This window comes from Ascaphus truei, chromosome 1 (genome assembly GCF_040206685.1).
Source record: "Ascaphus truei isolate aAscTru1 chromosome 1, aAscTru1.hap1, whole genome shotgun sequence".
Taxonomy (NCBI): Eukaryota; Metazoa; Chordata; class Amphibia; order Anura; family Ascaphidae; genus Ascaphus; species Ascaphus truei.
In genome coordinates, this window is record NC_134483.1 from 27,676,148 (window position 1) to 27,701,612 (window position 25,465).

A 25,465-nucleotide genomic window follows, 5' to 3' on the forward strand; every position below is an offset into this window, starting at 1 on the left:
ACAAATAAGCACTCCATTAATGTTAACATTTGTTGGTATGCTTAAACATTGTATGCAACAAAAGACAGGGGTGCACAATGCTACATCCAATTTACAAAACATATATGGTAATAAAGTATAAAGTTTAAATACTTTATACTTATTACTATATATGGTTTGTCAATTGGATGTAGCATTGGGTACCCCTGTCTTTTGTTGTATACATTTGCCACGCTCAGTAGCACTCTTTTTGACATAAATATATATTCATATATGTAGAATATGTGGGTGTAGAAGTTTGAGCTAGCTGGGAATGTGTGTGTTAAATGCTAAAATATTGCTAACTGATTTTGTAGGGATTATAAAGAATATATAACACACTAGTAGTAACGAAGAAGACAACAATTTATCCTTGAATCATTTTATATTGAAATGTGATGAATGAAAGCAGCAGTTTATTCTTGTGTTACATACATGGCACACGACATACAGAGCTTGCACAAAAACATACAAAACCATATACACCATGCATCCTTTCAATTATCTTCTATTAAGACACAACAAACCAGATAGTTAATACAACAGTTTTTAAAGAGACGTATTCCCATTGAAAATATTGTGTAAGATACCAGTACATTTTGCAAAGTTTTGCACAGCTTAATGCATCCTTTATACAGTACATGTCTATGTACTGATATACACATCAATTTTATAGAAAACAGTAACACATTAACTTTGGGATTCACTTTTTTGTATTTATGCATATGTTAAGATGGGATTTACAACATTTAGAAAAATTAACTTTCAATTCAAATTCATATTTACAGCTGCTAAGGGAAAAATAAGAATGGCAGAATCGTATCGATAAATGTTGTTGCAAAATTCTAGCTTTACAAGGAAATAATAAATAGTAATAAATAATATGTTTTTCTTTTTTTCTTTCAGTAATGAATCTATGATATATTTACTGCTAGCAACATCTGCATTGCTAGGGTTTAAATAATAAATCATGACCTGTCTTGGAGTACTAACAAAATGAAAAACACAGCATTTTTTTTTTACAGGAAATTAAGTATATTCTTATATAAGATGTATAAAGATTATATGGGATCAAAGGGTTTGGGCTGTAATTCCATAATGTTGCTAATATTTGTGCACAGCTCAGGCAGACTTAAAAAAAACCCCACCTTGTTGTCTTTAATAAACCGTTGTCTTTCCATTAAACTTTTTTTACACCAGCTTTGCAGGCAGAACATATAATTTAGTATTTTACTGTATATTAAGTTGTACGATTGCCCAACTGACACTTTTTTCTTTTTTTGTGTGTCTACACCAAATTAAAAAAAAAATGTTAATTATGTGTGTTATACTGTATATAAAGTAGATCATTAGTGTAAGAAATGTACACTAAGTCAGACTTTGTAGAGAATTTTGATACACAGAAAATGGGTAAAAGTGACAGACACAGAATGTATCCAGTCCATCATAATAAATGCATTTTGTTACTTCTCCCTACCTTCTCCTATTACTTTCCTCTAATGAAATGGCACAATAGATGCAGTATCCTTCGAACCATCAATTTTTTGGCAATAAAAGACACTAGCGTTCTTTGATACATATTCCCCAATATCTTAGTGCCACTGAATATCAAAAAAAATTGACATCAACATATATAGAAAAACAAAATATTTAAGTGTGGAGTAACTAAGATACAATATGGTTTAAGACACTACAATCACACTTTAACTGCCACTGAAGCCGCCAATGTGCAAGATCGAGGAGTGATAACCTGTCTTGCACCTTGGTGAATAACAGCATACGTTTTCTAGCCATGACCTTGGGGCTTATGCAGAGAGGAACGTTTAAAATGGCTGTAAAATAGCCACACATTTGCCGTTAGTGAAGGTATTATGCAGAGAACGTCGTTAACTCATTTCGGCAAAAAACTGCAAATTGCCAACTTTTCCTGGCTATTTGAAACTCGCCATACTAATGCACATATTGGCGTGTTCCAGCGATTCAGAGCTTCTGGAATACCACGCTATATTAGCATGGCGAGTTTCAGGTTGTCACCACGAGTTTGGCGAGTTTTACAGCTCTGAAAAATTTTCAGAGCACTTTTAAAAACCGCGCCATTTTCTCCCGAGTTTAAGGATTTTTGGCTAGTTTTTTCGCCAGAAGATGGCGCTATTTCCTTATCTATGCTCTCTGCATGAGCCCCCATATTTTTAAGGTGCTCAATATGACGCATACAGTGAGTTTGAAAATAACTTAGTTTAACAGTCAAAAACGTCACCTCTAGTACCATCGTAATGTGTGCGAGGAGTGTTAAGCTAATGTGACCAAAGCACTTTCTGAATGTTATATATCAAGTTCAATAAAATGTACCATTAATTTTAAAACATATCCATTACGGTACGTATCTTAAAAAATGTTTTGCTCCAGTTCTGAATATATTGAGTTTCCTTTATTGATTATTTATAGTATTTATCTAATTTTGTTAAAGTCGTTGAGCATAAGATGATTTATGTTTTATATTTATGACTACACCACAAGACTGAAGGCAATAGGGGTCTGTTAAACATCATCGCAGCAGCTCTGCACATTATTGCCTACATTAAAGTATTTGTTAATGCCCCTACATTTTGGAAAATGCATTTTTCACAACATTTTAAACACATCTCATCATCAATTATGTAATTACCTTTGGAATTAAATAATGACACAAAAGCTTAAAAATCTTCAAGAGAAGAGTGAAAGTAGCATTTATATCTTAATTGCATATTTAAATGTTTATTTTTGTTTTGCCTGCTACTATAATTATTTCACATACAGTACAGGTGAAGGTAGACTTACTGTTTTCAGTACCGGGACAAGCCGATACACCGCAACTGCCCCTGTGCCGGAGGGTTTTTGCTGCGGGTAGTCCAATCCAGTAGCATGGACCCCCGCAACTCAACCACAGCAGCGTTATCTCTGGGGGCATAACTTTACGACTCCGGAGACAGTAAGTCTTGCTACATCTGTATATTTACTTTCCTTCTCTGTTGGTAAATGACAGTATGCGTCTATTGTTGCAGTCCTTTGCTACCTTATGAATCCCTACAGGCATAAACATGTACAGTATCTTCTATCAATTCATTAAATGTTACCAACCATTCAATGTATATTCTAGTAATGTAGGTGATCAGGTAGAAATGATTAGCACGTTAACATATTGATGTTTGGTACTGTATGTTTAAATAAATACATCTATAGGTAGAACCTCAGAAGGTTGCTAATTTGTCAACATTCCATTATCTCAATTTAATGTATTCATATCCCTAATGCATATCCCCAAAGGTGCATAGGGCAACGGAGTTGTGGCATTTTCCTTAGAAAGAACAGATCCTTATATTTTAACAGACCTTAGGCTTAGTCATATGCAAATCATAGGGTATGAGCAGTTTACCTAACAACAGAAATCTCCAGACCTCCGTTCATACTAGCACATTATAAACAAGGCTACAATATTTAGCACCTTCCAAAAGCTGCCCTTACTCACTCTAAATCCTGATTATTATTGAGTTATTTCTTGGAAAAACCTAAAAGCAATGCAATGAGTACAAAACGTAACCATTTCTTTCTAAATTGTTGCGTATCATACAAAGATATAGATGATGGATCAAATAATTGTCTGAAACACATCATAAACTATATTATGTTTTTTAGTGATTAAAGTGATATATTTATGTGAACTAATATGGTACATAATGTAATAATGACTGTATAAAGTATTGTATATATATATATATATATATATATATATATACCTTAAAAATATTAAGTAATTTAATGTACTGTATATTAATGTACAGTTAATGGACATGATGGATGGAGATTTTAACATTATTGAACACCCATACTTTATAGTCATTATTACATTATACTGTATACCACATAATTAAGTGAACACGTTAAATAAGTGTAAAAATGATACATTTCTAATATTATAACACGATGTGCATTACCTTTTGGTTACACACATGAAAATAATAACGCTAGATTAATAACGCGCCTTAAGGTTTGACCAATGCACATGTGCTGTGTACTTGTATGGGAGACAACAGGTAACGTTAGCGATGGTGGTTTTGCTAGCGGACATTATTTTTTTGTATGATTAGCTTTGAGAATCTCCGTTAAATGAAGGGGAAGTAACATTAGTTTTAGGTAAAATAACATTATTTTCCCTCATTTAGTGCACTTCTGAGTATCTGCCCATATTTTCTTTATAAAAAAAATCTTTGAAATACCATAGATTATAGTAACACATACTGTATGAGGGAAAAGTACACATTTGTTTAGGAACAGTAGAACTTAAATACAGTAGCTTCAATTTTATTTAATGGGTTTTGTCCACTTTCTATAAACATTCATTACTAGAGTGAACTGTCAGTCAAAAGATGTTTGTTTATAGTTCAAATTCAATGTAAAACCAACAGAAAGGAGAAATAATAGAGCATGAAAGAGTATTGTAGATGGGTCACATTATTTCAAAACATAATGAATCAGTGTATTAGCAAAGTGAATGTATTAATTAGTCTGTATGACCCTGTCTGACTCATTTCTGGAGATCTGCTTATCTGCTATTTTAACATTTGTGGTCCATTGTGATTTAGTCATCTATTCAGATGAAGCTCTAAACACCGCTGTGTATGTTCAATTATTATGTACTGAGCTGTATTAGCTAGAATATAATAGGTAGAAAATAATTGCTTCAGGTGCATCAAAACACTTGTATAAAACGCTTCTGTAAAATCATGCATCTCTTCTAAGTAATGTGATTGCGAATACTTTGTTGTCTACTTCATAGTGAAAAATGTGTACTTCTATTTTTTTTTTAAACTGCAAGGATTAATTAATTCTTGTTTGTACTGCAATTCTCAAGAATAAAGCCCTGTATATATGCAAGTGTCTGCAGTGTTTAGAGCTTTCAAGCACCATTACCCTCTGAAACACTTAGGCCGGGATGGGAGTCATCAAAGTGCGATGTGGGAAATCACACCCAAACTGGCTGTAACTGCCATTGATTTGAATGGTAGTGACAGTCAGACCAAGGACGATAGCCCACATCATGCTTATTTACTGTAGTTAGTGGTGCTATGCTGTAAGGCACCTGAAACCAGAAGCACCTTACAGTCCATTCTCTTAAATGGGCTGTAAGGTATCATTTAGCAGTGGAAGGTAAATATAGTAGCACCACTTAGTAAAATGGGCATTACCATATTATACAAGACAAGAGGCCACTTAGCAGTCTTCTGCCACAAGACACCTTCCAGCACTGGAAGATACTTTACAGCTTATTGATTTGAATGGGATGTCGGGTGTCTTCCAGGACCACGATCTGTCTTGTGGCAGAAGAAAGCTTCGTAAATATGGCTCATACTCTGAAAAGCTCTCTTTGACCTACAGTACAAAAAAAGCCTGTGGCTTTTTGTAACAGGGGATTTCTTTACATTTTAACTTACGTTCTTTCATATGAATTCACAAATGTTTGTGTTTTATACCAGTATACTGTACATATACAAAGATAGCAAATGCAAAATTTGACTTATTGTACTGTAGCTTCCTACCCACTGCATAACATGTGGATCATTTACATTTTTATTAATATTTAAAATATTGTGTTCTAAAATGGTTAAAAGCATTACAGTTTGCATAATATCTTAATTGTGCATGTTGAAATTTGCACTCTATTTTCTACGCTAATACAATTTTGCGTACAATACATATATTGCTGTATGCACTATGATGTAAGAAATCTTGCTAGTGACTAATATTTAAATTTAGTATCTGGCACGTATTTGGAAAGCTATGTCAATTTACAGATGTAGCAAGTGATATTGAATCCGCTGGCGGGCGCCAGCGAGTGCAATAGCATATTAGCCATTCCCCTTTTTTTCCCACATGTCTAATCCACTTAGAATGGCGGCTGTTCCCATTGGCACATTGTGTCACACTGCAATGCACCAGCGGGATCAATAATGGCTGCAATATCTGTATGTACAGTATTAGGTTCTATTGAATATTTAGGAATATCAAAGGAATTCAATATGTGCACTGCATATAAACAAAACCAATCGACGGTACATTGCAAGTGGTTCCTGAAACATACTTAAAGAGCATGAACTCTATCCCCAGATTCATCAAACTCCATTATGGGTTCATTATGGGTTAAGGCACCCAAATGGGCAGTAAGTCCTATTCACTTAAATGTGAGTTAAAGTACCTTCGGATGCATTAACCCGTAATAGAGCTTGATGAATAATACCTATGTTTCTATGTACTTCCACTCATTTTTAAATGCTGACAAAGGTCTAGGATGAGGAGATTTTTAAATAAATTCTTGCTGCAAGTTAACTTCAAAGGATGGCGACCACCGTCTTTTCTACATGTTACAATTCTTTGTAGTGTAACCAAAAATATCCTGAAAAGAAAAACTTTTTGAAATAAAAAAAGTGGCCTTAAAAATAAATTGCACGTTAACTCCTTAAGCATCAGAGGAGCTCCTCAGAGTGATCACGTGATCGCAGCATCCCTTAACCTGGAAATGGAAGGGGTGGAGTCCCCCCCCTCTCCCATTTCCCTGCACTTCAGATCACGTCCCCTACTCCATAGGAGCACCGTACAGTGCCCCCCAAGAAAACGAGTGCTCTAAGGGCATGATGTAGCCACTAAGTCATGGGGGTCCTGGAGTTCCAGACCCCATGATGTGTTGACTAAGTCTCAGTCACCCCACAGGGTTAAGTAGCGGGTTCTATATGTGCCAAAGCAGATGATCAGGCCTTTTCTGCTGCTTTGGCACATATAGAATTAGCCCCTAAATATTGGTTGATGTGCACACGAAATAGTAACAGGAAAATATATTTTATTCAACTATCTTTATTTAGCATTCATGCTAAATACAGTAGTACTGTAATAGGAGTTACATGTTGTATGGAAAAGGTGCACACCTGTCTCTGTACTCTATACAGTATGTTGAAATAGTGCGTATTATTGAATCTAGCTCTAAATAGGAAAATATGGCATACGGTATGCAGACAAGCACTTTTCATTACTGTTTATCAAGTTCATATGGAAATTACAAATAAATGTTTGCACTATTATTACACCAGAAGTGTACTCCCCAAACCATAGAGACACTCTACATATGAAAAAGTATGAATGTAAATCTACTATACTTGTGGCAAGTAACAATTTGCGCAACATAGTCTAGATTACTATTTTTGCTTAGTACAGTACATGCCGCTTTGTTATTATCCCTTTATTTAGAATATACTGTATATTAAACCATTCACTATAATCCTTTTATGCTCCAACTACATTACAAACAAGACTCAATTGTACGAATCCAAGCCCTTTGATTAACTCGCAGTTTCCATATTTACTTAGTTTTTCACTTAATAAAATCACAATTTCAAACAGTAGATTGTTTATACAACAGTTCACAAGTAGAACGACAATGCATGGGAAGTGATATGTACAGCAAGTTCTTCCATTTTCTCAGTGAGTCTTTGGGTTTATCATTGTAGATTAATGTTCTACCTTTTCAAATGTGCTTCAATTTTGATAAGAGAGAGTTCATATTACAGCACAAAGATACATGAGAAATTTCCACTCTGCTAACATTAACAAAGTCATTGTCCATGCTGTGTGAGTAATTTAGTCTCTTAATCTTAATTTCACTGCATTTTGTGAGATTTACACATTTCTATCTAATTTGTAAGAACTGTGTAAACTTCATACAGTATATAACCAAATATAATGTTAATTTATGAAATACCAATTGCTTGTATTTTGTTTTCACCTGTTTTTTACTAGTTCAGTCATGTTTTAACCAAGATTTATTTCATTTCAAAGCTTTTTTATTTTATACTGCAAATAAATAAAAATGTTAATGGAAATATTTAAGGTCCACCTATTTCTAAGCTGCTAACCATCACACAGCATGTGCCACTTGGCAATTTGTCTCCGAGGATGTTCACAGATTTCCCTCCAGTGCTCTCCTCCTGTTCCATCTGCTGAAGCTCCAAGAATTAACCGGCCAATAATCTCATTCCTGGTGCCCCTGTCTGAATCCATGACCAAAAACTCAACGCTGATCTCTTCCAGACCTTCGCAAGGAATGTCGAACACAAAAAGTTCATTGAACACTGCATTTGGGGTGCATTTCTTGACGTGAGTTTTCTTTTTAGAGATTCTTTTCTTGGCGTGATACAGATTCACTTTCACATAAGGATCTGGAATTAAAAAAGTATGAAATATTTAGACGAAAGAATACTAATGGAAATGATAAAAAAAAATAGATTGCCTACTCAACAACCCTAGCCACAGCAAAAATGTAGGAACATTGTTTCATAAAAAAACAAACAAAAGCTTGTTGTACTTTATAATTATGTGTTGTTATTTGGAATTGAACCTTCAAAGGCAAACTGTTGCAATGTTTAATTTCCCATTTATATGTTTGGAATTAGAAGGCAGTCATTTTGAATTCAATATATATCAGTAATGGCACCAGAACCATTAGACAGTCAACTGCAATCTAATGTATTTCTAATTACTCCAACTTCTCTTTCTTCTGAAACAGTACATTGCGGTTGTGTCTCTCAATGTATTTTAAAGGGAAAACAAAAAGAAAACAGCGCACGGGGGTTAGTAATTTAAAATTAAATATGATATTTTAATTATAATAGTCCACTAAAAATATATAGTGGGCCACATAGAACAGACAATTAATAGAAAACAATTCCAATTACACACTATGCTAACAATAAATCATAATGATTATATCAAAATGAAACAATAACCTACATTCTCAAATAATATGGTGAATAATGCTATGAATTTAAACTAAACTACACTGAAATTAAATATACTGAATTACAAGCATAAATGCAAAGAAAGAAAAAAATGGGGTGAAGTGACTAGGTATTTATGGCATGGCTGCTGCCGAGACCTGCTGATCTAGTGTCCAAACCACAATCTCCGATAGCAGATGCAATGCCAGCACAAACTTCCAGGTTTAGCCACATCAACCAATGAGAGCATGTGCCATACAGCCTCACGTTACCTATACGCATTTAGCACTGCATGCTTCATCAGGGGTTCATGTTCAGAGGCTGCCTGCACATGTTATGTAACCCCTTCGAACCAATAAAAATGCCTGCAGAAGTACCCATATTTTAATAAAAATCATTACATGATACATTAATTGTGGAGGATACAATGGTGCCAATTAGTAATTACTAAATAATCAGTAAATAATCACTAAATAATCAGTAACCCAACTGGCCTTTTACATAGTAATCCTTTCAGAGACAGATTGTGACTTTATAAATTAATGGTGCAAAAAGTGACTGTTATTGTTTATCAATCCCATAGTCAGATAGAATTACTAAATATACTAATAGTGCTACAACTATAATATGAATATGCATCACCATTTAAATAAAGTATTACAAATGTCGCCAAAGAAGCAGCAGCTACAAGGATTATTATTAGATTTAAACAAGCATTTGCTGGAGATTAAAAAACTTACTGTCAAAAAATTCTTACCCATATACAGCTCAACCCCATTATAGTGTGATCCGCTATAACGCGGATCCGCATATAACGCGGTTTGAACGTGGACCCCGAATATTACATTTTTTTTTATTATTATTTGTCTACCTCTAGCTGTCTGATGCTTGGGCTTTCACTAGCTATAGTTTGGTTTATGCTAATTGTTGGCTAACCAGTGATCCATCAGAAAGGGCTAGCTTTAGGTGCTTAGAACCATTCTTTCTTTTGTACTAGCATATTGTGCTCTCCCTGGGGTGTTTTTATTGAGATATATTTGAGTGGAGGTGGGGTAATTAGGGAAGTACCACAGATAAATTACATCTGTGGGAACGGGCTTGAAGAAGGGGCATCTATGGCCCCAAAATGTTAACGTTGCCCCCCTATTTTTTTTATTACCCTTATCCATTACGTGTATTGTACTTATATATTGTTTTTTCCAGTTTGTGTTTTTTTAATCGTTTCCTCTTGTTTCCCCCCCCCCCCCCACCACCAGCACCACCCCTCTCTCTACTTGGTGTGGTTGTCTCTGCAGGAGAGGTTGTCTCCATACCCTGCAATTGGGTTCAATGTATAGGTGCTTAAATATTTTTCAAATACACTTTTGACTTACTCCAATTGACTATTGTTCATTGCTTCTATTGTTGCGTGCTGGGGCATATGTATACATATCTGTTCACCTTGGGGTGACAGAGGTTCACCCTGCTTCCATGCACCAATTCACTTTACTTGTTTATTTACCATTGATGTGAAGTAACAAAGAATCGATATCTATGGCGCCAAGCATTAATTAACAAGAAAAAAGGATATGTATAACCAGGACTGGTAGATGTGCAGATCTCAGGATATCTCCAAATGGTGAAATAGGTGCTTAAAGAAAACAAATGAAATACATAGCATAATACTGTATGGTGAACATGACACACAAAACATATAACAAACAGCTGTGATGTCAGACAGGTGAACAAATTACATAAACATTTAATTAAAGGACATTAAAAAATTAAACACAAAATATGACATGGAATAAGTCAGACTGAAGGTATAGCTGCAATGGTTAAAATGCCCACTCACCAGACGGATGGTAAGGGCAGGCAGTGGATAATTCGGAGAGTATCCCCTCTCATCTGTGGCCTGGAACCGCTAGTTGCAGTGATCCTGTTTGTGGTCAGCGTCCCACGCATCGGCTGGTGTTTTCGGGCAGAGCGCCCCCCTTGACACGTTCCTCCGAAAGCGTTCTTAGCCAGGGATCCACAGCAGCAGATTCGCCAAAGTTGGAATACAAAATCATGTGAACTGCAACAGCAGATTCGTATTCAGCAAGCCACGATGGGGATAAGTAAAAACGGCAGTACAGACAGTAAGACCACCCTACGCGTTTCAGAAGCGCTGCTTCCTTCTTCAGGGGTTAGGGGTAGTGTCTCAAATTGTCCCTAATATAGGTGGTAAATTAAAAATCATCGTTACACCTGAATAAAGTCTTTGACATGTGCAGTCGCAGGTAGACAGATCCTGCACATGCGCAATCGCAGATTTATGGCTGTTGGTAAATCTCAGCTGGTCAAACATACATACAAAATACAACGTGAAAACTAACAAAAACAATCACATTTAGACAAAAAATACATAATGAATATAAAGGTATAAAGGAGTGTGGTGTACCTTAACTAATTAATAATATATAATTCTAGTGTTAAGAGGATTAGTTACTTCCTATGATTACTTAGAATTTTTTATCTATATTTAATTTTGTTTAAACATAAGTATGTGAATTAGCTAAACTATAAAGTGAATATCTAATTGTGACTAGCCTACGATATCTAGGTATATTTATATATATATATATTTTATTTATTTCTACATATACATATTAATATTGTACACTGGTGATAGAGCTTAAATATGCAAACATTATTATTGCCATTAAATATATTAAAGTGTTACTATACAACATGTATATAACATAATTTTGGAAAAACCACCTAAGAGAATGATGATCAACGTTTAGAACCAAACTGTACCCAATATAAATATTAGTGCACAGTTTATGTGCCAACCAAAAAAGATGTCAAGCCAAATTCAATATTGAGACCCTGTGGGGATAGGGTACGAAGTTCGTAAATCCAAAAGGATTCTCTTCTCGACAAAAGGCCTACAACATTGCCCCCCCTCCAATGAGGAGTAAGGGCCTCTATGGCCATACAGGTGACTCCTATGGGATTCTGCTCGTGCACTTGAAGAAAGTGATTAGATACACTGTGGGTAATTAGACCTTTCTTTATATTATATATATGTTCATAAAGGCGTCATTTAACTGTTCTGGTGGTCATACCCACATACTGCAGACCACAGGGACATTCAAGGAGATATATGACATGCGTGCTATTACAATTAATATGTTGTTTAATGACGTATAATTTAGATGTGTTATTAGACTGAAACGAAAGACTTTTTAGACTGTATTTACAGGCAATACATCTATTGCAAGGGTAATATCCTTTGCACATGATGTTAGTATTACAAAGAGGTCGCATTAAAGGACAGCTTGGAGCCAGTCTTTGTCCTATATTTGGGGCTCTAGTAAATAGGATTTTGGGTTTAACTGGTAGTATATCCAGCAGTTCCTTGTCTTTGCTAAAAAAGGGCAAGTATTTATTAATGGTTTTATGTATAGCAGGAGCCATTTGGTTGAACTGAGTGATAAATGATATTTCAGATGTCGTTTCAACTTTTTTCTTTTTATATTTCAAAAGACTGGATCTGTCCATTGATGCAACCTCAGAAATGGTTTGGTCTAATTTGTGAGATGAATATTTCCTATTGATAAACTTATGTTTAAGTTCCTGTGCCTGTGTATTGAATGTTTCTAAACTTGAGCTGTTTCGTTTCAGTCTAATAAACTGACCTTTCAGTATATTATTGATCCAAGATGGATTATGGTGACTATTCGCATGTAAATGATTATTGGCTTGAACTGTTTTAAAGAATGTTTTGGTTTGTATTGAATTATCTTTGATGTAAATAACTAAATCTAAAAACTCAATAGATGTATTACTTGAAGTGAATGTAAACTTACGATTATAAATGTTGTTATTCATATAATTTTGAAATAATTCTAACTGTTGTAGAGTGCCTGACCAAACAAAAATAATATCATCAAGCATTGATGATATTATTTTTGTTTGGTCAGGCACTCTACAACAGTTAGAATTATTTCAAAATTATATGAATAACAACATTTATAATCTTAAATTTACATTCACTTCAAGTAATACATCTAATGCGTTTTTAGATTTAGTTATTTACATCAAAGATAATTCAATACAAACCAAAACATTCTTTAAAACAGTTCAAGCCAATAATTATTTACATGCAAATAGTCACCATAATCCATCTTGGATCAATAATATACTGAAAGGTCAGTTTATTAGACTGAAACGAAACAGTTCAAGTTTAGAAACATTCAATATACAGGCACAGGAACTTAAACATAAGTTTATCAATAGGAAATATTCATCTGACAAATTAGACCAAACCATTTCTGAGGTTGCATCAATAAACAGATCCAGTCTTTTGAAATATATTTAAAAAAAAGTTGAAACGACATCTGAAATATAATTTATCACTCAGTTCAACCAAATGGCTCCTGCTATACATAAGACCATTAATAAATATTGGCCCATTCTTAGAAAAGACAAGGAACTGGTGGATATACTACCAGTTAAACCCCAAATCATATTTACTAGAGCCCCAAATATAGGACAAAGACTGGCTCCAAGCAGTCCTTTAATGCGACCTCTTTGTAATACTAACATCATGTGCAAAGGATATTACCCTTGCAATAGATGTATTGCCTGTAAATACAGTCTAAAAAGTATTTCGTTTCAGTCTAATAACACATCTAAATTCTACATCATTAAACAACATATTAATTGTAATAGCACGCATGTCATATATCTCCTTGAATGTCCCTGTGGTCTGCAGTATGTGGGTATGACCACCAGAACAGTTAAACGACGCCTTTATGAACATATATATAATATAAAGAAAGGTCTAATTAACCATAGTGTATCTAATCACTTTCTTCAAGTGCACGAGCAGAATCCCATAGGACTCACCTGTATGGCCATAGAGGCCCTTACTCCTCATTGGAGGGGGGGGCAATGTTGTAGGCTTTTTGGGGAGAAGAGAATCCTTTTGGATTTACGAACTTTGTACCCTATCCCCACAGGGTCTCAATATTGAATTTGACTTGAAATCTTTTTTGGTTGGCACATAAACTGTGCACTAATATTTATATTGGGTACAGTTTGGTTCTAAACGTTGATCATCATTCTCTTAGGTGGTTTTTCCAAAATTATGATATATACATGTTGTATAATAACACTTTAATATATTTAATGGCAATAATAATATTTGCATATTTAAGCTCTATCACCAGTGTACGATATTAATATGTATACGTAAAAATAATTAAAATATATATATAAATATACCTAGATATCGTAGGTTAGTCACAATTAGATATTCACTATATAGTTTAGCTAATTCACATACTTATGTTTACACGAAGTTAAATATAGATAAAAAGTCCAAAGTAATCATAGGAAGTAACTAATCCTCTTAACACTAGAATTATATATTATTAATTAGTTAAGGTACACCACACTCCCTTATACCTTTATATTCATTATGTATTTTTTGTCTAAATGTGATTGTTTTTGTTAGTTTTCACGTTGTATTGTGTATGTATGTTTTGACCAGCTGAGATTTATCAACAGTCATAAATCTGCGATTGCGCATGTGCAGGATTTGTCTACCTGCGACTGCGCATGTCAAAGACTTTATTCAGGTGTAACGATGATTTTTAATTTACCACCTATATAAGGGACAATTTGAGACACTACCCCTATACCCCTGAAGAAGGAAGCAGAGCTTCTGAAATGCGTAGGGTGGTCTTACTGTCTGTACTGCCGTTTTTACTTATCCCCATCGTGGCTTGCTGAATACGAATCTGCTGTTGCAGTTCACATGATTTTGTATTCCAACTTTGGCGAATCTGCTGCTGTGGATCCCTGGCTAAGTACGCTTTCGGAGTAACGTGTCAAGGGGGGCGCTCCGCCCGAAAACACCAGCTGATGCGTGGGACACTGACCACAAACATGATCACCGCAACCAGCGGTTCCAGGCCACAGATGAGAGGGGATACTCTCCGAATTATCCACTGCCTGCCCTTACCATCCGTCTGGTGAGTGGGCATTTTAACCATTGCGGCTATACCTTCAGTCAGACTTATTCCATGTTTAATTTTTTAATGTCCTTTAATTAAATGTTTATGTAATTTGTTCACCTGTCCGACATCTCAGCTGTTTGTTATATGTTTTGTGTGTCATGTTCACCATACAGTATTATGCTACAGTATGTATTTCATTTGTTTTCTTTAAGCACCTATTTCACCATTTGGAGATATCCTGAGATCTGCACATCTACCAGTCCTGGTTATATATGTATCCTTTTTTCTTGTTAATTAATGCTTGGCGCCATAGATATCGATTCTATGTTATTTCAGTGTTTTTCTGACCAGGGGGTCAGAGTGATATCATAGGCAGCTCCCTATATCTTTTTTCACACAAGATATTGGGTTATTGTATTATATTGTATATATACAGCAAGTTCAGTTAGCGCTACTTAGCCTGTTTTTTTTTTTAATTGATGTGAAGTGCTACCTAACAGACACATACTTTTTGTTTAAAACATCATGTTTCAATATATGAAAGTAAATAAAATGGTTAATCAGACTATATGGTGGGATGCCACAAGCAATTAATTTGTCAAATGCTACTCCAGTTACAAATCATCCATAACAGGTGACAATAACAAACCAAATAGGCAGTTTACGTTGAATGAAATTCCCCAAATCCTAGATACAGTATAGTAAATCACTAACAATTATTATGTTAAGGTAGCCAGTAAATGCATGAAGTGCCCATGTGAACTAAAATATTTAAAGTTTATTTACCACAATCATTTCATTTATTAGCTGATCTATAATTCTGATGATCACATAAAAGCACACAGAGCATGGATACAGGAAGCTCGTCATGTCCTGCTCTCCTCTTGTTATAATGTATAAGGACTATAGTGATGAAGGAATGTAATTGTAAAGAAGAATTTTATTATAGCTTCTAGCATAGTCGTAGAAGGCTTTAATCATTATTAAAGAAGCAAAGTGAAACCTCAGATAGAAAGAGGTCAAATTACCTTTTTTTTTTACCAAACCTCGCAAAATCTAGTAGCAAAGGAACTTCCTTTGCACACATTGTAAATATGGGATATATTTCAGATTTCAATGATAAAAGCAACTAAATCCCAATGAAAAACAAACAAACAATTAAATGACATCAAAATCAAATTAGAATATGCAATAGAGATTAAAATGAAAACAACGCTCCACTCCACTGGTTGCCAGCTGTTATTATAAGCAATGTTTTCCTTGGGATTCCATGCAATAGCAACTACGTGTATGAGTACTTCTGCACTCAACAATATATTGGACTCACTTTAGAAGAGATGTTATATGACCTACAGTATGTAATTGGACATTTGGTCATGACCGTCACACTGTGACTAAGTCTCCGCCAGCGTTTGGTCACAGAGGGACCCTTTCTTCACAGCTGCTCTGCCACTGGCCACTTCTCCAATAAAATTAGTTAATTTAAGGAGTTTTAGTGGTTTGGGTAAGGGGGTTAAGGATAGGGGTTTTAAGGTAAGGGGTTAGGTTTTTAAGGTCAGAGATTAAGGTACAGGGTTAATGTTTTTAAGGTAAGGGATTAGATTTTTTGGGTCGGGGATGAGGGCAAAGGGTTAGGTTCTAAGGGTCGGGGTTAGGGTAAAGGGTTAGGTTTTTAGGGTCGGGATTAGGGTTCAGGGTTAAGATTTTTAGGGCCGGGGTTTAGGGTACAGGTTTACTGTTTATAGCGTAGGTGATTAAGGTAAGGGGTTTAGGATAAGGGGTTTTAAGGATTGTGCTTAGGGTAACGGGTTAAGGTTCTTAGTGTAGGGATTGGCATTAGTATTAGGGGTTAAGATTAGGGCAGTTTATGGTAAGGCTACGCTCATAGTGCCGGCGATGGCGGCACGACGGCAACGTCAGGCTGCGGTCACTGGAAAAATCAAATTGAGATGACTTCCAGCGATCGTGACCAAGCCGTCGCTCCGTCGCTCTGTCAGGTCGCGCTTACTATAAGCGCATGCGTCGGATGCAATGCATTTGTTTTTACATGACGTTGCGTCGCTGTCACCATTGCCAGCACTATAAGCGCAGCCTTAGGTTTAAGGTTATTACCTTGGTGGCAAAGCGGCCAACAGAGAGATGTCCCGGTGGTGTGGTGTGTGGCGGCTAAACATCAGTGGAGATTTGGTTATGGCAAAATGGCCATGACTAAATATCCTAGATCGCTACAGTATGTCAACTAGTCTGACCAGTCCAATATTTTTGTTTTTTTAGCTACTGCTTTTGTTCTAGAAATAAAGATGTCTATTACTGTAGATATGTATAAACCAACATACCGAATGCTCCCGCAAATTTGTTTTTAAGGAAATTAACGAATCAGAGTAATATTTGAGTAAAGATGACATGTTTATTCACATGGTTATAAATGTGTTCTTCCTAGCTTGTTTATTCAAAAGTTTTTCAAAACAGATTTTTGCGGATTTGGGTCTTGGTGAATAAAAATGGCTAAAATATTCCTTACATACATATAAAATGAAGCAATTAAAGTTTATTTACACATGGCAAATATCCTATTTTAGAAATACTCCTATTAAAATAACTGACTAAACTAGCCAAATGTTTGTACTCACATGTATCAACGCATTTATCAAGGTGCCCAGTTCCAATGTTCATAAAGCTGTCGTCTCAGCAACATATAAAGCATAGACGTTGTAAAAAGGTAAAAGCTCCAATCTATACAACATCTGCTGTACTATCCCTTTTCCAAGTTTGTTTAATAATGTAATATATAATTAATACTTAAATTTGAAAGACTATTTCTGTACAGCATATCAAATATTAATGAATATAAAGTGCATGCTGCTTTCATTTATTAAGTAGGGCACAGTATTTAGGGCCATATTTACTGTGCAGGAAGTTGTCTTATGGAGTAGCAAGGCTTAGTAATAGTGACCTATAATGCTACGACAATTTTGAAGATGACACGAGTGCTCTATTAAGTGCTGCTTTTAAAGATATACTGTACAACTCTGGACACATGCTGTTCTCTTACTCATGCTACAGTATGTTATTATTTTATCTGGAAGTGTATTCTGTTTAAGAAAAAAATGGCCACAATATTCGTCCATATCAGCATATAGAAGGCATGAATTTGAGGAAATGTTCAGCGGAATGCTGTATTGATACATTTTGTCACAAACTGAGAACTGTGAGAGACAGACAGTACGTGGAATATTAAACCTCAATGAATCTAAACCAAAAACTATAATACCCTTGGGCCTTGTTGAACTAATACATTATTTTTGACAACCATCTGGAGTGCTGCCTTTGATATTCGTCTACATGCGGTATCGTATTGCCTATTTTACCATACAGGATTTGCACCCATTCTATTGATTTCTCAGACGGAGTGCCTATGGTTCTTTATCATCCTATATATATATATATATATATATATATATACACATACATACATACATATATATATATATATATATATATATATATATATATATATATGTCCTTGGTCACTATTGGTGAATATAAAGTTGACTCTAGTGTTTTCTGCGCCTCCACTCAATCTTTTTTCTCTTTCTGTTTATTTTGAGGCTTTTCAGAGGAGTGGTATCCTCTTGTGTGGGCAGCAGTTTATTACATCCACAAAAGATTCTTCATCATCCAATGTTGAGGACTTTAATTGTTTTTGGACTCTATAAATTGGACATTCATACTCACACCAACTTGCAGTAATTATCAGTGGTTATACATTAGGTTTGTTCATACTCATCTATTTTGACTTTTTTATTTTTATTATTATTATTTTTTTTTTTTCATTTACATTTTCAATTTCATATACAATATATTCTTTTTAGCAATTTGCTATATACAGTACACTATATTCTATATATAGGGTAGTCCTCTGTGAGGTACTACCTGTGTTGGTTGTCAATTGACGTTTACACACATAGACACCCTCCTCCCCTGTTCCCTCCCTTGCATTCATTCAGAGATTTGTGGCAGTCTGTGTATTTTCAGCGCATCCCATTTGCACTCCAGGTGTGATCACCAGTGCATTTCTTTTTCTCTTCTTGATATGAAACTACCCCCAAAACTGCTAATTGTTAATATTTTTCTCAACAAAAGTTGTTGAAAATGTCCAAAGATTAGTTAACTTTTAAAGGTTTTTCCTCCCCTACAGTACGCCCCCCACTGGCATAAAAACATTGAGATCTTTTCAATTCACCTAAAAAAATATAAAGGGAATGTTCAGAACCTGGTAAAATTTACACATCAATTTGTTTGATTCCCATAAAACGGAACACAATAATAGAATCATATTATTTTTTATTTTCCATGTTTGTTTAAACTACAGTCCAATGGATAATAATAATAATAATAATAATAATAATAATAAAAAGCATTTTCATGAAAACTTATAGTACCTGATAATCCTGAATTATCAACTTTTGGTAAATGTCGAGCCTTCAGCACCACCACAGTTAAAGTGTTTGTTGTAGACTGGTAGCAGAGAGAGATCAGCAACTCCCCACGTCCTGTTGATTTCTAAAGGTCAATACACAACATCCATTAGAACACATATTTTATCAACAGCCTCACTCCAACACGTTCTGGAACTCATATCTTGATTCATTAATGGCCACCCATTAACAAACAAAAATACATTGAAAAATATTTCTGATATAATATTAATGACACTTAATTGGAGATTGATGTAACTTTTTCTATTGTGCTCTATTAACGTAAAAAAAAATGGAAGAAAGTTAAAATGACATGTAATATTGGATTTGGATTTCATTAGGGAAATATGACTTTTACTGTAGTAGCTACTGAAAGTATATACCTTGTATTATAGCTACTATATTGTTAAGTGCTTAAATAGAATATTTTCAAGAAAAGCCTGGATGGCAGAAGGGTGCAAAATGTATTTGTACAATTGCTAAACGGATTGGATCTAAAACATAAAAATTACCTCAGTTAATAGAACAATCTGTAGGATCATGATGTCTCCATCTAACTAATCAAAATGGGAAGTCATCCTTTTTTCAAATTAGGCGGTGTCCACATGCAGCTATGCTTTTGAAACATTGTCAAATATTCATAATACTGCTATAGTTAAGAGCTACCAAAAGTTTTGCTGAGTTGACTCAGCTTTGAACGCTTTTTCTGCTATACTGTTCAAATTGTCAAAATATTATTTGTTTGACCATTTTATGCTATGTTTGATTGCATTCAATTTAAATTGCATAAAAACTGTTAACACCCATTTATACTGCTACGCATTGGGGGAAAAAGAGCATTTTTTTAAAGGAAATTGCCAGTACAATGCATAGAATTGAGATACAATGCCTCTATTGAGATACAGAATATAGAAACTTAAAAAAGCCAGTTAAAAATAGTTTGAAAAAAATGATATTAGTGATAACAAAATGTAATGTAATTGTACGCATATTTAAAATACTAGTTTCCAATGTAGTAGTAAAGAGCAACAGAAAAATTACCAAATCAAATGAATGAAAAAATATTAAAATAAGTTACCCGGACATTTCTTTTATTGATTTCCCGGTTCATCAACACTTTTCCATCAGATAGCTCAATTCCGGAGAGAGGGAAGTAAACTTCTCCAATGACATCATCTCTTGAGAACCTGTCAAAGCTTAGAATCATGAAGTGGAGGACTGTGTCTTGGACCTGGCTATAAGGAATGCCATAAAATGTGAAGGTCTCATCAAAAGCTGGGTCTAGGGTTTTTCTGAGTACTCTAGTTTTAACCTTGTGCTTTTTTTCTGGAAGGATGGTCATTTTTATATACGGATCAGATGTCATGGATTGTTCATCCATTGCGGGCAGGGATCTGGCTTCTTTGATGTTCACTACAAATGCTTTTTTCTCAAAGTTGTACTCTAATGAGAAGAACAGTGTACCGAGTTTATCTTGTTTGTCCACAGATGATAAGGAAGTGCTGGACTTAATGCTCTCAGGTGACACAGAATCTCTCTCTTTTTCTAGTAGCTGAGGTTGGGAAAAATCCTCGAGGTCTGGAGAGCTCCTGACTTTGTTTGCTTTAGGGAAATTACCATTTAAGTCTCTTTTCTCTAGATCAAGATGAAGAGAAGTCTTTGATACTAGTGATTTAGGAGTTAACTCTGTTTTCTCATCTGCCCCAAATTTCTTCTTGCTGTTTAAATTTTCTGGGTAAATGTCAACACCTTTTAATACATGTACAAACTTATATGGAGGGGTTTTGTTAGATTTTGTTGATTTACGCTGGCAGCAGATCCAAGAAAATAGAGAAACTGTGAAAACAAGGCCAAATGCACTTAAGAGCCCAATCATTGTAGGAAATTCATCTGAAAAGGATAATTAAAAAAAACTGTTAATACGTAAAGTTAAAATATACACACAACTGATTTGGACATTAATTATTGTGTGATGCAGAAACCTATTGCATTACATCACAAGGCCATGTAACTACTAGATCTTATTATCTTAATGGAATTTTGAAGCAAAGATAGATTATAGGTGCCATCTGCAGTCACATCTTGGTATTGCAAACATTTTTAAAATGGACTTAGGCACATTAAGAAAGCATTTACTGGGTTTCATTTTGCTCCACTTAAAAGTAACATGAGATGGTTGCAAAAACCAAATGCAATGTGCAAATCGAATTTTACATTTTGAAAAAGTAATGCATACTTTACTTGTCTCAGTAAATACAAAGAGCATGCATGCTCAATAATGCAATGAGTTTTGAAAACATATTCATTTGAGCTGGATTAAAATGTGATGCTATGTTATATATTATGCAACTGATGCTAACTAATATATTATACTATCATACAATATATGATAATTATCTGGACATTTTTCATATTTAGAACAGTTTTAGAACAGTTGTAGAAGAGTTTATATTTACAGTACACTGTATGACTTACTTAAAGTCTGCACCTCATTTTCTAGCCTCACAAGGAAAGGAATCAGTTTATATACAGATATTGCTTGGGTTATTGCTCCCACTGGGCACTAGTTTGAGACATTCTGTGATATTCTGCATTATCACAGCCATTTAATCCTATGGGAACACTGTGATATTCTGCATTATCAGTATTTAAAATAACTCTTTCTACATTTATACTCTAAATAGTGCATCTATATACTCTATAGTGCATCTAATTGTGTGACATTTAATATTTCTATAGGTGGATCCTTCCACTTCTCAACCGATAAGTGATTCAGTGCAAACAGGAAATTGCACAATAGACAGGCGTGGTATTTTAACCATGATCAAATTGACTGCATCAATTATCACTCCATACAGTGTGAAGTAAATAATTATGGATTTGAATCTTATCATAAAATCACAGTTATCTGATTTAAATACAGTAAGTTTAAAAAAAAGTTCATGAACCATTATAGTTATTCATAGGCTACTGCAATTATAATTGCTGTAAGACAACAAAACAATAGTTATAAATTATATTTTATTTTATAAAGATTGCTAAAGAGCACATTGTATATCCTATTTAATTGCAATGACAAGTAAAGCAAGACATGTTTTTGGAAACCTTTTCTATGCTCCTTTTATAATTATTTTACATGTTTAAAATATGTATTACAATTGAGAAGAAGTAAAAGTGAATATGCCTGTTTACTCCACAACAGAACAAAATGTTCTTTCATTTGAAAAATGCTGAGTATGTTTGTACCTTCTGTCATGCTGAGATAAAAGATCACACAACTAGTGTGGTGTACTGGACATAAAATGCATGCTATATGATCATATGACATAGCTAAACATTTGCAGATGTGCTATACAGTATTTTCAGCAAATCTTTTTTTTTTTCTTATTGCTTATGGTAAACCTTTTCATATTATAACCAATGACGTCAATTTGGCCAAAAGGCATTAGCCTTCCACATTTAAACTTGCTATGTAATGTATCATGTCAAAGATGTATAATAAAGGAAATAAAAACAGACACAGGGGTTATTTTTATATTACAATGACGTCAATCATTTTTAGAAAATCAGGTTGGTAGTTTCTGATCATGCTGTACTGATCTCTCACTTAATAAACTTAATATGATGAGTACAGTACGTTATGTAAATAAATATAATATTTAAAAAAAATAGGATTTAGCAGTGCTTTCTGTAGAGTATATTAGCCATAACACGAATTACTATAAGATAACTGAATACCACAATGAAGCATAGATCAGCACTATACACTACACTACAGTATGTGTTCAAAGTCTGTTACATGGAAGCTCATGCCCAGCTGCAGTGTTAGCATTTAATCTTCTAAAAACTATAAAAGTAAAGTTTCGTGGCAACAACTGACCTGCCTCCTTTTAACAGAAATCATAGAAAGTTACATGTACGGTATCAGTGTATCAACATAATGATACAGACATGCAAGAAACTAGCAGAACCACACCTGCTTACTGAGAGATGACGCACATTACAAAACATAGACACTCAGCATTTCCCAGCCTATTCCAAACACAACTCTCCACATCTGCTGTGTATAATGTACTATAGCTGTGTATAATGTACTATAGCAGTGTATAATGTACTATAGCAGTGTATAATGTTCTATAGCTGTGGATAATATACTATTGCTGTGTATAATGTACTATAGCAGTGTATACTGTACGATAGCAGTGTATAATGTACTATAGCAGTGTATAATGTTCTATAGCAGTGTATACTGTACTATAGCAGTGTATAATGTACTATAGCTGTGTATAATGTACTATAGCAGTGTATAATGTACTATAGCAATGTATAATGTACTATAGCAGTGTATAATGTTCTATAGCTGTGGATAATATACTATTGCTGTGCGTAATGTACTATTGCTGTGTGTAATGTTCTATAGCTGTGGATAATATACTATTGCTGTGCGTAATGTACTATTGCTGTGTGTAATGTTCTGTAGCTGTGGATAATATACTATTGCTGTGCATAATGTACTATAGCTGTGTAAAATGTACTATAGCAATGTGTAATGTTCTATAGCAGTGTATAATGTTCTATAGCTGTGAATAATATACTATATACTATTGCTGTGCATAATGTACTATAGCAAGTATAATGTACTATACAGTAGCTTTGTATAATGTACTATAGCAGTGTATAATGTTCTATAGCTGTGGATAATATACTATTGTTGTGCATAATGTACTATTGCTGTGTATAATGTACTATAGCAATGTATAATGTACTATAGCAGTGTATAATGTTCTATAGCTGTGGATAATATACTATTGCTGTCTATAATGTACTATAGCTGTGTAAAATGTACTATAGCAATGTATAATGTCCTATAGCTGTGTATAATGTACTATAGCTATCTATAATTTACTATAGAAATGCATAATGTACTATAACTGTGCACAGTATAATGTACTATAGAAGTCTAGAGATTTAGGAAGAGTGGAGTGGGGTACAAAATCAAGAGATAGACATACTTCACAGGCAAATCCAGGCATCCATATCACTGCACCCGTATGTCGTATCTCCATACTAGAATGTGAAAAATCCCCTGCTTCTATATCTATATACACAGCACTTCCAAAGGATGGGCGACACCCTGAAACTTTGCAACTTGCTTACCCAAAGAATCTCCGCTGCTTGTGATCGGAGCCATTTTGCTGCTCGCTCTGTCCAAGGTGCTGAAACAAACAGGAATCTATGCCAGGCTCCCTCCCTTGCTCACAACACGCAGCTTGTGCTTCTTCTGTAGCTTGAGAAAATGGCAGATATAAAGGCGATCAGTATAAATGTGTATGGAGTACAGGAGCCGAGGCTGCAGATCACCCTGTGCTCTGCTCTGCTCTGAGAATCTGACCACTCCGGCTGCAGACGCGGCTGCTAATGAAATTGACGCAATGCTGACGCTCCAAGGCTGGAACCAGCACAGTCGTCCGTCGTTCCCCTCCCCTCTTGGGATTCAATATATACTCATCAATTATTTTAACTGCTGTGCTGCAGGAGATTAACTCGCATTTCCCTTGGACATAGGCAGACAGATATTAATATTGGAAAGGCATTATTATCTATATCAGGAAAGAAAACAAGTCTCTGAAACTAATAGGGGCTGTGTCAGCCAGCACTGGGAATTATATAGTGTACATGTAAATACATGTATGAAACGGCAATCATAGAGAATACAATATGTCAAGGGAAATATAAATACACACACACACACACACACACACACACACACACATATATATATTATAGCCAGCATTGTTAAGATGAAAATGCAAGCAAATTACTAATTAGTATGTTAATGGCTCTAACGAGCAAAATATAGAAAACATGATGACATCTAAATGAGAGGGCTTTCTATTTGTTGTGAATTAGCATCCATATGATACCAAATGAGCTGATAAAGCTTTCTTCTTCTACCATTTACAGTATGTTAGTCCTTTATTCTTTTATCCACTGCTCATTAAAACAGATGTTTATTTGAATTATTTTGAGAAAGGATGTGACCCATCCTTTCTCAAAAGAATTCAAATAAAAATCTGGACATCAATCTGAAGTGGTTGTGTACCTCATTCAGCTTTCTAATGGTTAATTTGTGCTGTGTAGCTACAACAGTCACTTTCCTGTCTAAAATCTGAAATCA

At 34.7% G+C, this 25,465-nt stretch overlaps 1 protein-coding gene across 1 annotated transcript; it reads right to left on the minus strand.

Moving 5' to 3' along the window:
• Positions 1-375: 375 nt before the first annotated feature.
• SYT4 (synaptotagmin 4) lies at positions 376-24,743 on the minus strand. The gene is made up of 4 exons (XM_075585292.1): positions 24,445-24,743; positions 20,366-21,177; positions 19,252-19,372; positions 376-8,258 (listed from the first exon to the last, which is right to left on the minus strand). The coding sequence occupies exons 1-4, from the start codon at positions 24,476-24,478 to the stop codon at positions 7,951-7,953; spliced, it is 1,275 nt and encodes a 424-aa protein (XP_075441407.1). The 5' UTR covers positions 24,479-24,743; the 3' UTR covers positions 376-7,950.
• Between the last annotated feature and the right edge of the window lie 722 nt (positions 24,744-25,465).